A 14,507-nucleotide genomic window follows, 5' to 3' on the forward strand; every position below is an offset into this window, starting at 1 on the left:
TTCCCAGTAATTTTGTTCCCAGCTGTTGACAGCCTTTTTCTTTTTCTTTGTAGACCAACACAGAATGTGCCACTTCTGAGAATTGGACTCTCAGAAGAAGTTAGTTACCTTTGTTAGGTAACTGTAGTTATTTAAAAAAAAAATAAAAAAAATGTACACAATCAGATCTCTGGAAAATGTCCTCACCGTTCCTGGAAGATCCCTCAGACCTCCACATGCAGATAACAAAGAGTCTATTTAATGTTTTGTAAGAGCGTCTCAGTAATGTGTAGATTTGTGGTAAACAGAAAGCTCGCCATCTCGCAGTTCCAAGGTTTTTTGCTTTGCTTCTGTGTTTTGACAATGACATAATGACATGGTGTAAAATGTCCTGAGTTCATCTTAGGTTGTATTTTTCTGGTAAGTCTCTTTCACTTCTTTGTGCAGATTCTTAGAAGCACTTTGTTGCTTTTTTGCAAACAATTTTAAAGCTTCTTTTTTTCTTTACACAGAAACCTTTTAGTTGTCGACTTCAGAGGCTCAACCTCCTCGCTGGTTTCAGTCCTGCTTTTGTACTTGTCCTTTCTGCTCAAAGAATAAAAAGAACATGCAGCAGTGCTGCGACGCTTAAACAACTTCGTGTGACTTCTTGAAATGACCTCAGCCACATAAGTTTGAGATATCTTTGAGTTTGTTCAACGCAGAAATAAACTGACACACAGGAGTGTTAACATGCAATACAGCAAGTATGGATATTTATTTCAGATTTATATCAAAATACCCTCGATATACTGAGACATATTTACAATACATTGTACAAAAATATGAAACTGCAGTCGGTTTCTGCTTCTTTCTAACAAATGCAGACTACTGGAGAGAAAGCTGGGCTAAATCCTGTGTCCACACAGACACACTGCATGTACTCCTGTGAACTGATTAATACATTGTTCTTAGTGATAAAGCTACCAAACAGTTTGGTTCATGAAGGAAATCATGCAGTTCCTTTAGAGCAAGTTAAAAAAAACAGAACTATACAAATTTATATACATTTAACTCCAGTTTCCTCTACCAAAAGACCAAAAAAAATACTTTTGCTCAGCAATAAACGAGAATATAAAACGACATCAGTCATAACTGTGAAACACTGGGTGGAGTGTTAGGCCTATATGTGGCTACATCAAATGAAATACCATCATTTAAACACGCACGCACTCAAACACTTCACAAACAGACCTTTCAAGGCGATGCGTTGGTCTCACAACACATGAAAAAAACATTTTTTAAAAAGCAAAATACGGAAGCTACAGCAGAAAAACAAATCGCCCATCAGCTGACGTAATACTTCTGAGAAGAAATGTTTGAAATGACTCCTGCCACGAGCGAAAACCAGTGTACTCGACTAAAAAAGGGTTACAAACTAAAATACACTTTTGCTACGGCCCATAGCAGAAACACAGCCCTAATAAAAGCCTCTAACGCGGTTCCTTTCCAGTCACGCTTTGACTCAGGAAATGAATCGTGAACTCTTGGAAACCTCAAAGCAATCTGGGAAGTCCTCAGCATTTCTTAAGTGCTCTCAAGAAATTACAACATAACAATAAAATGTAAAAGAAACGAAAACAAAAAAAATGCACCTTTTGCTCAACACCTTTAAAATAACTTGGCAGGACAAAATGAAAGTAAGTGCATCTGTGTGTTTGTTCTCAGCAGGCTTTGCACTAAACAGCAGGTTTTCAAATGAAATGTTCATCAGCAGGCGTGAAATGACAAGTGGGGACGCAGCGGCGGCGATGGTGGCTGCGTCTTACTCTCCCTCCTCCTTGATGCGCTGCTGTTTGTTGCGGCGCGAATCCAGGTCGAAGGAGAAGTCGGACCACTCGTCGCGGGGCGGGAAGGAGATGGTCTGGCGCAGGGTGAAGCGCACGGCGTCGATGACGCGCTCGCCCCGCGCCTCGGAGGAGCCCACGCTGACGGTGGAGGCGCTGCCGGTGGTGCGCACTATGTGGGGAGGAGGGGAAAAATCCATAGCCTGTCGGTGCTCCATGATGCCCTTCCAGATGATGTGCTGGAACTCGGCAGGGATCTTCAGCCTGGACAGGTCCTAATGGTCATTACACAGGGGAGCGTTAGTATTCGCAGGGGAGCCAATCTTCTCTCTAACCCATCAAATGACTCGTGTTGGATAGGGAAGGGCTCACCTCCATGTTATAGTTCTCAATCTGGTAGATGTTGGTTAGGCCCTGTGCTGTGAAGTAGTCCAAGCAGCCGGCGCAGCCCAACCGAATAAGGAAGCTGCAGGAGGAAGAGGAGGAGGAGCGTGTTAGAGTTTGACATTTTTAGAGGTTCTCATCAGAAATACGTACGTAATTACTTGGTATGTTTGGAATAAAGCTAAAGGGTCGTTCTGTTGCGCTCAGTGTAATTCTTTAAATAGTCCCAGTGAGGTCACCTTTACAATCTGCACGGTTATGTTTAGTTTCTATTGTTTTCTATTTCTCGACTGTTCCCTTATTCTAATAAATCTACCGTTAAGTATTTGTAGGTAACTATAATTACACTGTCATTTCAAATAAATGCCATTTAAATCCATTTAACGAGAGGTGAAGCGTCGCTCATCGTTCTCAGGTGTCGTGTTTGTTTCTGACAGTGGACTTTCCCGGTGCCCCCCTCTCACCACGCTGGCATTAAAACCAGAAAGTGGAAACGGACGTCACGCGGAGCTCGAGGTTTAAACCCGCCTCTGCGAGCTGCTTCGTTCCTCCCGCCTCCTTCCAAAGAATTTTTTGTTGTTGTTATTGGGGTTTAATTTACTCAAGCGTACAAATAGTCCGAAATTACAGCAAAATGCACAGAATTGTGTCCAATCAGTGATCATGTTGTCTGATCAGTGCAGCCATAAATCTACAGTTTTGTAGCGATGGCGAGGGAGTGTGACTGGCTGAAAAGTGAGGGGGCTGTGCTTGGTGAAACCACTGTCAGAAAAAAAAAGAACTAAAAAATGAAAAAGAGGTCTGAGATGTGTTTGGTCACGTGATCAGCTCGCTGTGTGTTGTTGAGCCTCCGCACGCTTTGAAGACGAGCACAGAGTCTTCAGAAAGGACTAAAGGTGATGAGTGGATGTGTGGCGCTGTGGTTTGGTGAGGTACCTGGAGATGCTGCTGTCCATGGGGTATGGAGGAGGGGGGGTACAGTGGGAGGAGGGCACCAGGGGCAGCTGTGGCTGCAGGGCGTGTGTGGGGCTCAGTGAACTCATGTCGGCATTCATGGGGATGTGAGTGCCCATCATGGGAGTCACTGCAGAGACAAGAGGAGCTACTGTGAGCCTTTGGGGTGCGGGGGCGTGCAGAGGTCACTCTGTACTTGACTAATAATGCATCATAACAGGTCAGTGAGGAAGCTGCACTGGGGGAGGGGAAGTGAAGCGTTCAGGTTCCCTCCCGCCTGCCTCGACCCGCCATCTTTACAAAAAACCCGGAAACACGGGGACATTTAGGGGAGCGCGGGGCGTCTACGACCCGAGAGAGATGGGAGGAGAAAAGAAGGTGGCGCACTTACTGTCAGTGAGGCCTCCAGACATGCTGGACGGGGTGAGCGTGTTACGCTGCTGGGGGTTGATGAGCTGGCTGACGGAGGGCAGCTTGTTGACCTTTCCGGGAGTGGGCGAGGTGGAGCCGAAGGAGGGCTGAGATGACATGGAGGTTCTTGAGTGGGAGAGAGGAGGAGGTGACGGTTACTGACAGCATTCAGCAGAAAACAACATGAAACATTTTTATTCTAGTGATACAGAAAAAAAAACAATCAGTGTCTTCCCTGCTACTGTCACCAGAGCCTCGCCCCAGGAAGCCAAGGAGATGGAAATATTACAAATATTTTACGCACTCTTTTCATTTGAGCTCAGTTTGAAAGACTCTACTGCAACTTGGTTTTTTTATTGTTTCACTACTTTCTCCCAGAATTTCTCCTTCGACCACACGGGATATAAAAGATGGACGTAGGATCTGTTCTAAAGCTCTCAAACCAGATGTAACAGGCGAAGGGGCTGATCAGAGTAAAAACCAGATGGAAACTGCACACTGATTCACTAACTGGCTATTTTCAAAATGAGCCTCGTGTTTCACTCAGTGTGAGCTGAAAGTAGTGCCTGAGATCATCACATCATCAAAAGGCTGAGGGATTTTTCCCAGCAGACTTAATCTCCTGCAGAGGAGTCACCTCCTGCTGGACAGGTTTAAGAAACTGCTACGCTGGCTTCAACGTTCTGATCCAGGAGCTACATCCATCTTTTACACCAGGGCTGGGGAACTCCAGGCCTCGAGGGCCGGTGTCCTGCAGGTTTTAGATCTCACTCTGGGTCAACACACCTGATTACCAGGCCTTTGAAGAACTTCAAGGCATGTTGTTGAGGAGGTAATTTAGGCATTTAAATGAGCTGCGTTGGATCAAGGACGCATCTAAAACCTGCAGGACACCGGCCCTCGAGGCCTTGAGTTCCCCACCTTCCGCTGCTTTACACAGTCTATAACACAGGTGTCAAACTCCAGTCCTCGAAGGCCAGTGTCCTGAAACTTTTGCACGTGTCCCTGTTGCAACACACCTGAATAAATGGAGTAGGTCATTAGAGTCTTGCTAATGACCAGTGAGACTCCAGTGAGAGTGGGGGGTGCAGCAGAGCACACAGCACAGGACTACTCGAGTCTCCAACAATAAAAAGGCTTTAGCCCCAATTTCATCTCTTAACAGGCACATTTTCCAACAGGGAAAATCAGCAGTGAGCGTCACAATCACTACATTTATCAAACCTGAAAGTGAAACTCTTAATATTAACTGCAGCATTAACTTTCTATGTTTCGACAAAAATCAGCAAACCCAAACTTATAAACATTCAAGCCGAAAAAACCCATTTATTATAATCTGACAGACAAAAGTGCAGCAGCAGAGTAAAATCATCTGTTTTAAACAGAACGGTTCACATCTTCCTCCGTTTAAGGAGATCTTTTATTGAGGAAAATGAAAAAACAAGCACACAAACTGTCCCGCAGTGAAGTTAGAAAACATGACCAGCATCAGCAAAAAAAACCCAACTCAAAATTAAAATCTAGAGATTTGAGTCCAGCTCTCGCAACAATGCAAAGACGCAACACACTTAGTAAGAAATAAGAAATCTAAAATGACTCCTGTCCGTGTCACAGGCAGGAGATAAAGTGGTGCCTGAGAACACAAAGTACAGTCTTTATGGATAAAAATAATGCATGCAATTCACATGTTCATTTGCAGTTCAGTCTGTAGTGATTAGGAGGGGATCACGCAGGCCGGCAGCCTACTGAAACCCTCACACCGTCTGTCGCGGCTGAATAAAAACAAGACGTGATCATCCAGCATTTACAGCAGCAGCAGAGAGAGAAACAGAAAGTTCACATCCTCGGTGTAGAGTCCCGGGACGCACAGGAGGAAGCAGGTCACAGAAATCAGAGTTGATGAAAAGGAGGCAGAGAGGAGGTCCGTTTAAGTCGAGGGAGGAGGAAGAAGAGGAGGAATGTGGATTTCAGGAGGAGCTGCACCGCCGCCTCTGCTCTAATGCAGGTTCCAGGAGCTGGCTACCGAGACGGGTTTTTATCAGGCTGCAGGGAGGAACCAGAAAGAAGAGAAAGAGAGAGAGAGAGAGAAGAGCAGAAATAAGGGCTCACTGACAGAGGAGGAGGAGGAGGAGGAGGAAGGAGCGAGGGACCCCAGAGAGGTCCAGATGTTCAGAAAACTATACAAATGTTCAAGTTTGAGGTTCAGGAAACTCCTACTGTACTGCAGTAACACATGTGTCCAGAAGATGGCAGTATGCACACACAGATCACAGCCTTTTTACAGAATGGTGTTATTTGACATTTAAAGGGAAAGAAGGAAAGGTCTGAAACACTGCTGTTGACAGAACCTTTTATTTCCAATGCTGAATACAGTAATAAACTCCAACAGGTCAAAGGTTTTACAAAGAAAACTGGGAAAAGCGTGCAAAAATGGACAAACGGGAGAAGGATAAACACCAAATCCCAAGATTCTGGGGGTTGGCATCAAAATCTAATAGTGTCGAATTTGAAAAAGTCTTGAAAAATTCTGCACTCTCTGTCTCAAATTAAACGTCTGCTTTTTAAGCTCTTGTTAGTGCTGAAGGGCGGACGGGCAGCAAAACCACAAATAAAGTCAAAGAAAAACAGCGAGTGCAAGCACTACGTCACTGCGAGGCTGTCTGCCTTCTCTTAATGGGAAACTAGAACATAAGCAGTAATTATCATCACAGCGCTGTCAAACTATCACTTACTCCCATCTCCTCGTTTCCATAGCTTACAGTGAAAGAAGGGAGGCGGGACGAGGACGTGTGCGTTTGAGACACTTTTAATTACGCCGAAGCCGATAGATGAGGCCGAGGCACGGATTCTGTTTGCTGCTGTTGTGTAAAAACTTGGCAAAGCACCCAAAGGCGTTACCGGGAACCTTCTGGAAGCGTCTCCCTAACAAAGCGCAGCCAGGTACATTTGTCACGATTCATCAGCGTTGGCTCGTGTCCCATGGGAGCAAGAAGGAGGAAAGAAAATGACAAAAAAAACAACAACAAAAAACAACTTTTGCTTGGACACGAGGCTGAGCTGATTCGGAGTAAATTCTGTGAAACGCTGGCTAACACCTACTCCAGAGTGTTTATTATCAGCTCTTCTAGCTGCAACGCTTCAGCGGCGGCAGTAAATACAATCAAGAAATCTCATTTATCAGTGCAATCCACAATTCAAGCAACAAGTGAGCCATGTTCAGTCAGTTAGTCATCAGTGCCCTGCGTTCGAAAGACAAACTAACCTCCACATAAGCAAAGAAGACGTTTACTGAGGCAGAGAGTGCAGCTGCATGCAAAGAAACAGTTGAATTCAACGGTGAAGCTTGCCTGTTCTGCACATCTGTGTTTCACTCCACCAATAATCTGTTCTGGTACTCACTGTTTCTGCAGGAGGTTCTGCTGCTGCTGTCTGTATGACTCTATTGTGTGCTGCGGCAGGAACTGCATGAGTTCCAGCGACTCTTTGATTTTTACCAAAATCTCATAGATTTCGCGTCCTTTAATCTGAGGGGAACAGATAAGACGAGAGGTCAGCGAGCAGCTCAGACGCACCCCTAGCCGTGTGAGACGGCGGAGCCACACTTACAGGCAAACAAAAAACTTCCTCATCTGTGGATCTTCTCTTCTTGATGGTGGACATCTGTATGCCGTGGGAAACCTGTCGGAAGGCTGAAAAAGAGAAGAGGAGAGCGTGAATACAGCGGCCGCCGTGCTAAAGAGAACAAGTCGACCTAAGACAGAGCAGGAGGGGGAAGAAGCGAGGGGAAAGGCGGGTTAGTGAGAGTCCTCGACGCCGGCTGCATGTCGAGGAAGACCAAAAGCACGTCAGCCCGTCACCAGCCCCGGCCCTACTTACGGCGTTTCGTACCCTCACTGCTCTTTGTGGCGTCCGTTACGTGCTGCTTGCGGATGCTGTCCTCGTCGGCCTTGCGGTCGCGGCCCGGGCAGGCGCAGATCCTGGCTTCGAAGCAACGGCGCCCTAAAACCTGACCGCTGGGAGACAAAGACAGCCTCGGTCAGAAACAAAGCACGGCCAACGAAGGGCGCGACGGAGGTGGCGGCGGCGCGGCTTACTCTCTGGTTTCCAGGGTGACGATGATGAGAATCGGGCGCCTGTTCATTCCGCCCACGCAGCTCGAGTTGCACATGAAATTGTACAGAATGGTGGTGAATTCGGTCCCCACCTGAGGAGGAGAATGAAACTGCAGGTGAGTGACGGCGGCAGGTCGTATTTGGACATATTTCAGATTTGGGTCATTTAAATTGGTTTAATTATGCAGAATCCAAATGTTTAACCAGTATTTGAAAAATGTGCATTTTTGCTGAAAATCACATTTGAAGCTTTCATGGCGGCACTGAAAGCTTTGACGGAGAGGTTGGCGAAGTGTCGAGCAGCTGAACGTGACAGCAAACTCGCTGTCTGTTGCCATCCGAGTCGTTTGTCGCTTGGATACCCTGTAGGTTGATGGACAGCTCACCTGGGGAGGCTCATAAGGAACCAGGACGCTCTGTCTCCCAGTGATGGTGTCCTCCACGTACTGGGCGTGGCTGTTTCCCTCCACGCGGATCAGGTGGCTCGGCGGCGCTATCTGACCTGGAAGCAACACGAGTCGTATGGTCAAACGCCAACAACAAACAAAGACGGCCGAAGTGAAACAAGGGGCGGTGGGATTTCAACTGACCGTCGTTGAATTCGCGGCTGAGCTCGTGGTTCGGGCAGCGTTTCACCACCTCGGTCACGTGTTCAGCTTTTTTGTAAACAGGCATGGCTCTGATCACGGCACCCTGGGGAGGAGTGGTGAGGACTTTGATCTGAATGGGACATGTCTTGGCGATCTGGCAGTATAACTTCTTCAGTTCGGTCGAATACTGCAAAACAAAACGAGAGAAAACACAAAAGATTACAGAAAAGTTTTGATGGAGGGATCGGCTTAAATTTTAAAGCACAGATTGATCACAGAAACACCCGAGACGTGATGGTAAATGGATAAAGTCAGGGGGGGAAAGGCTTTTGGAAACCTTATTTTGGTGGAATCTCTCAGATTCCTGGTGACCAGTAAAATTTAATTAAACTAATTTACCTTAAAAATAAGTGCACAGCGGCGTTTGAAGGAGTTTGGTAACACCTGCTGCCTCAGCTGTGCACTTCTGGCTCCCCTGAAGCAAAAAGGGTTAAACTAAAGACTGTGATTATGACCCACTTAAATAAACACACACAGCACTCGGCCCTACAAGTGAGTATTGGCCAACCTCAAAGATGTCTCACAGAAAGCCTCTGGGACTTCCGAGGAGCACCATAAAATGGACCCCTCCAGGGGCAATTAAACAGGGCCTGGCTTTCATCTCTGTTAAAGCATCTGATGGCCACTCATCACACAGAGCAGCTTCTGAAGCGCCTGGCAGGCTGGAGCTGCATTAGGCTGAGTGCAGGTGGATGACAACGACTCCGAGTGAAGGAGCGGAGGGCTAATCGCAGCAGTCACAAAAGATTCATCAGCGACGAGCCAAAATGTGATGGTTGATCACACAAACTGGCTCAGGCTCAAGTGTGCAGGCCAGGAGTCTTGAACAATGGATGCACCTTGATCCTTGGCACTGTTAGAAGCGATAACCAGTAAAGGCATCAGAAAGGCCGAGTTCTTACTAATAGGCACAACCCAACTGTGTACACAAGCCATTCAAATCACTGCTGTGCAAGCAGAGCTTTAAATCCTCTATGTGCACAGAGCTGAGGGTGGAGGGGCGGAGGGGAAATTTTCCTGTCAGTTTCATTTCTGAGTGATGAAAAGTGAACATTGTGAAAACTGCTCGGGGCTGTGTTCGGGAACAATGCAACATAAAATTGCACCTCTATTAAGTTTGCTTCCAATGAAAAGAAGCTCATCCCAGGAACCGTCTGTGCTCACTTTAAATATTACACAAGCTTGGCACGGACATTTTCTGCTCTTCTCCTCAGGCGCAACCTCTCCTTTCATCAGGACAAACCTAAAAGTGCACCTCCCCGTCTCTGCCTTATGCCTGCGTTTCGCCCACTGATGCAGTCTGCTATTAAACGCAACTTTTCACATGTGCTGCTTTCCTCAAGTGACCCTCTTATAGTGACCCAACGCCAACGCTGCAGCGCTGATGCTCACTGCTGGGAAATACGAATGCAAAGCAGAAGATTTTAACAATAAAACTGCGTTTTGATTCGTGCACAAGGACACGATAGATTGACTGATGAGGGCAGTTTAAGCTCTGGGACGTGTACATCAACACGGCAACTGAACTGACTCTTCCTTAAAATCAAAGCGGCTTTCTAGCAGCTTAAAAAAATGCCTCCAAGATGAATGGCTGTAGTTGCCCGCTCGCTCCTAACCTGATACTCCCCCCGTACGCCTCTGTCAGTCAGCTAAATGGGGTGGAGAAGCCAAGCAGAGAGATGGAGGAAGGGGGGCGAGGGTGTGGAAGAAGAGCAAAAGAGAAAGAGAGAGGTGCTGTGTAAAGGGTCTGCACAAATCTGAGCCTAAAGATCTAATCGCAAATGTTAGGCCAGAAACACAAAGTTTGTTTAGATGATATCCTACAGTTTCAAACACATGCACACATGAGTGGCCCATCCCAGCCCTCAAGCTACAAACTTTGAGTACACAGCTCTGTGCTGCTGCTGTGTTTGCTCAGCAGTGAGAGCAGGAGCTGCTGCTGCTGATTGCTGAAAGCAGCATGCGGTTAAAGCCAACACTGTTCAGGGTGGAGGACAGCCAGTTGACTGATGGGGATTCAGTGGCTCACACAGGGTGCGGCGCTCAGGTGTTAACATGTAATTATGAGCCTTTCATTGGTCACAATGTGAATTACACGGCCGAGGAAGACAAGGCGCACAATGCAGAGCCGCTTAATCACAATCATTTGAAAGAAAACTTCTGCGAGTGTTTGCAGGAAACACACGTGATGCATTGTTCAGCTGGCACGGGGCAAAAGTAATAAATGACCTAAAGTGGCTGGACTTTTAAATTCCACGTGCACATCTGGAAAGCTCAGCTGGAAACCGTGCGGACACAGCACTGCAGCTTTCAAGCTACAACGAAAATGCGTCTCTGGGATAATCTGACGACACGCAACATGCAATTTGTTCGGATACTCGGACATAGAAAGTAATTGCACACATGCAGCTAATGCACACAAACACACAGCACAGGAGCACAGAGACACACACTTCCTGTGTTGCGCAGGTTGGGGCAGGCCCACGGTTGTAGCGTTCCTTTCTACCTGACAGGCGCTGCGGGCGCATGCAGAAGTCAAGTCCTGACAAACATCAGGCCTTAAACAAGCAACGTTTGGCGCCTCTGGTCTTGTCTTCTTCATACCTGACATGTCATGTCATGCCTACAGCGTCTCCCAAACCTGTTTAATTCAACAATAATCCAAAGAGTTTTTTCCCTCCCTCGCTCTACTTTTCTCTGAAACTGAAGCAAAGCACCTGCTTCTTAAATCTAAAACAGGGGGAAAAGTTGAACATTTTAGCGGACAATCTGCTCGGCCGAAGCTATCAGCACCAATCTCGACCACCCAATCTTAGGGATGACACCTGTCCCCGGGCAAACCTGTCCACCGACAAGCAGCATCACGTAGCCGGTGTTGAAAGAGTCAAACGTGTATCTGTCCCTCTTGGGATTTGCCAATCAAATGTCTTCAGCAGAACAACTGTAACTTCAACTTTAAAACTGAAAGCACAGCCAACAGGTGGGAAGAGGTTTAGGGAAAAAAAAGCAATCGAGGATTTTCTCCTTTTCTTTTCAGATGCAGAGCAGCCAAAGTTTGCTAAACATGCTTAAAATTATTTTCAAAAACTGTTTGATCTGCTTATCCTTGAAGGAAGTGTTTGAGCTGCCAGCACTTTTTTGTCGTTCCAACCTTCAATTATAACACAACAATGATTTCTGTGTTGAGAGCACTCCAACAAACTCAGTTTGGTGAGGTCTGATCTAAATTCCTCCTTTTCCCCCTGATGACAGACTAATATCTGCCTTTTATATTTATACCACTGCAGCGTGATCCTGCTTTCTGTTTCTGTAAATCACTGCTGCAGGTACTCTGTCAGAAGTTGGAAAAAAAAGGAATCTTGTAACTTAAACTGTAAGAGAAAGGGCTTTTCCGTGAAGATTATGGAGAAATCCCATAGCCCATATCATAAAAACCTTTTCAACTCTGCCTTTTTAAAAATTTCCCCTCCACCTTTTCCCATCTGTAGCTTTCAGGGTTTGTCTCTCTGCGACGGGCGAGTCGTGACAAGCTTCTTGACACAAACAAGTCTCAGCCCCATCTCGTGAGGCGTGGGACGGGCCCGCAGATGTTCCATGGGCAAGTTGCGTCTTGCCGCCTTTCGCTAGAACACTCTTCTCTTTGAGCATTCCTCCTCCTCCTCCTCCTCCGGCGCAATGTGAGATGCAACCATCAAGCTTAACTCTCTCAAAAAAGACAGAGCCCACTCCAAGAGCACAGGGTTCAGGAAAGAGGCACACAATATTTACACAAGTATTATCTACAGGCCCTCAATCCATTACTGTAATCCCCCTGGGCTCAACAGCGTCCCAGTGATAGCCCGAACCATGACATTCCTCTCCTTTGACTAAATATGGTGGCAGTTAATACACACCGCAAACACAACTAGTCTTTACCCTGACAACAATGGCTGCCTCCTTTAGTGGCGCAAAGAAGATGAAACATCTCTAAACTTGTGTATTCATTTGACCCGGCGACTGTTTTTCTCTAACCGAGCACTGGGGGAGGGAATGCCGTGCAGGCTGCAGGAGTGCCGGCAGGAAAACCGTGTGGGAGCAGTTTCTGGGAAACACTGACGTGTTGCACCTTTTGCTGTGTGCCTCATCCTAGACAGGAAGAGGTTAAGGTGTGGGTTAGGGATTAGGTGTGTCTCCATAAGAACAGTCATCAAACAGTACAGTACACAGTCCACTAAGTCCCCGTGGAAGATCCCACAGGCCTTCAAAAAGGGGGCATTAGCGGATCTATGCACAGAGCAAAGCTGCAGTGACATCTACGGTGGCTCTCTGCCATCAGTCCATCAGTCCAGCAGTTGAGCTTATTGGGCTGAGATTATGGGAGCTTTACGAAAGATCTCCTGAGATCAGGAGCGGGAGCCTCCTTTGAGATGGGAACCGACGCTGTAATCACTCTTCTTTAGAATCAGACTGGAAGCTGCAGCCAGCGAAAATGACTCTCTCTATGAGCCGATCTGGAAATCAACAAAACAAAGTTCGGCGGGGAAACGCTGTAACGAATCCTCTCTGACAGGATCAACTGCATTTCAGAGTTGAGTGACATTTAACCTGGCTGCGAGGTACAAAAACAACAACAGTGCATGTGGAACCAGCCCGACCTCACAGAAAACATTACAAGCAATCAGTCACATGCTGGTCATCATTTATTTGTGCATTATTGTTTTCAAGGCCAACTCCAGATGAGCGCTCTAAACTCTAAGCAATGCAGTGCATCCACTTCCTGGTTCTTATTTATTTATGTATGGTCAAAATCAAACTCCAATTAAAAACAGTCATTAGCCCAAAAAGCAGTCTGTGTGTTTGTTTTCATGGACATAAATTGTAACAACAGGAAGTACGTGTCATGTCTGCAATAAATAAAGGAACCAAGGAAACCTCCCCGCCTCTGTTACCACAGGGAAATAAATTGACATTTAAGTCAGACGTGTATTTTAACTTCTCAAATGGGCTCAGTTACTTGTTCCCAGTGCAATAGCTTTATATCAGCTGCACATTTGCAATCTCCACCAACACTGGTGGCCAGTTGAGGAGGATAATGATGGTGGTGCTTCAGCTCTGAAACAGGAACAGCTTAGAGTTTAGCTGTCACCGAGGGAAGTGAACAAGCTTGTTGCCGGTTATGTGGTGCTGCTGATGTAAATGTCCAACGGGCTCCACAGCCTCTGTGCACAGACTGGTTATCCACAGGTGTGCAAAGTTGTTATTCTTGCTAATGTAAAAGTCATCGTAATGAGGTGCTTTGCACAAAAGGTGATGCTAATCACTTTTTAATGGCTCTGATTTTGTAATGCTACCCATCCTTCGGTAGGAGAACAAACTTTATTTCAATTGGTTAAGTGTACAAGACGATGTTGCACAACAGCACTTGTTTGTGTTTACTTCTCTCATATTTTAGCTCTCGTGCCCGTTTCTTATCCTTGTGGAGACATTGGGCGACTGCACTTTAAAAAATAGAATTTATACAAAAAAAAAAGTTTTTTTTAATATTTTTAATGTTTTTTTTAAACACTGAACTACTAAATAAAGTCTTTAATCAGTGCAATGATTGTAAGCAGCAATCCCTGACTTTTCCATGTTAAGCCAGACCAATCAAACCAGTCTTGTATCATGTTATGACTGTGGGACACATTGCATCTACGACGGGACGACTGCGACTGGGGCGTGCCGCTCACAAACCACAGTGTGAGCCACCTCACGGTTGCACATCAGACAAACACTTTTGTTTTTGGACTGAAAATGAGAGGGATGACTGAGGCACTGTGGGAATTGGGCAAATGTGACGATCCCACACTTGGCGTGGCCAAGGAGTAAGGCGAGCTCGCCCAGCACTCCCTGAGTTTTCCTGGAAGCTACAGCACGTTAAATTCGGCGCATCAATGCGCTCAGCAGGTTTTCCTCAAACGGCCCGCATTTTTGACTGTTAATTGGAAATTTTTAATAAATATGTTTCCGTATTAAGCGTTTTCTGCTCCGTTATGTTATAACTGATATGTCACAAAGTTACGTCACCCAGATTCTGTATGTGAACAGACGGGGTTTCCTTTGACGCCCACGCCGGCACTCGATGATGTGACAGCTGTCCCAAATTATGACGCAGGGACCAAAAGCCGCCGCCAAATTCGTCCGCTAGAGTGCATTAGTGCACCGACCTTGCG

The 14,507-nt window shown here is 46.4% G+C and overlaps 1 protein-coding gene across 6 annotated transcripts in view; it reads right to left on the reverse strand.

Annotated features, from left to right (window-relative positions):
- Nucleotides 1-706: 706 nt before the first annotated feature.
- The window catches only part of tp63 (tumor protein p63), a 56,932-nt gene continuing 43,131 nt past the window's right edge, over nt 707-14,507 (reverse strand). For 4 of the 6 annotated variants that reach the window (XM_085152071.1, XM_085152070.1, XM_085152068.1 and 1 more), the window contains 10 exons: nt 8,257-8,443; nt 8,053-8,168; nt 7,649-7,758; nt 7,431-7,567; nt 7,161-7,243; nt 6,954-7,078; nt 3,535-3,680; nt 3,126-3,273; nt 2,178-2,271; nt 707-2,080 (listed from right to left, as the gene is read on the reverse strand). In XM_085152071.1, the coding sequence (XP_085008197.1) occupies nt 1,784-2,080; nt 2,178-2,271; nt 3,126-3,273; nt 3,535-3,680; nt 6,954-7,078; nt 7,161-7,243; nt 7,431-7,567; nt 7,649-7,758; nt 8,053-8,168; nt 8,257-8,443 (1,443 nt within the window). In that variant the 3' untranslated portion in view covers nt 707-1,783. The remainder of the gene's footprint in view (nt 2,081-2,177; nt 2,272-3,125; nt 3,274-3,534; nt 3,681-6,953; nt 7,079-7,160; nt 7,244-7,430; nt 7,568-7,648; nt 7,759-8,052; nt 8,169-8,256; nt 8,444-14,507) is intronic. The other 2 variants (XM_085152069.1, XM_085152073.1) reach the window with 1 other exon arrangement.

This window comes from Neolamprologus multifasciatus, chromosome 23, assembly GCF_963576455.1.
Source record: "Neolamprologus multifasciatus chromosome 23, fNeoMul1.2, whole genome shotgun sequence".
In the NCBI taxonomy this organism is placed as follows: Eukaryota; Metazoa; Chordata; class Actinopteri; order Cichliformes; family Cichlidae; genus Neolamprologus; species Neolamprologus multifasciatus.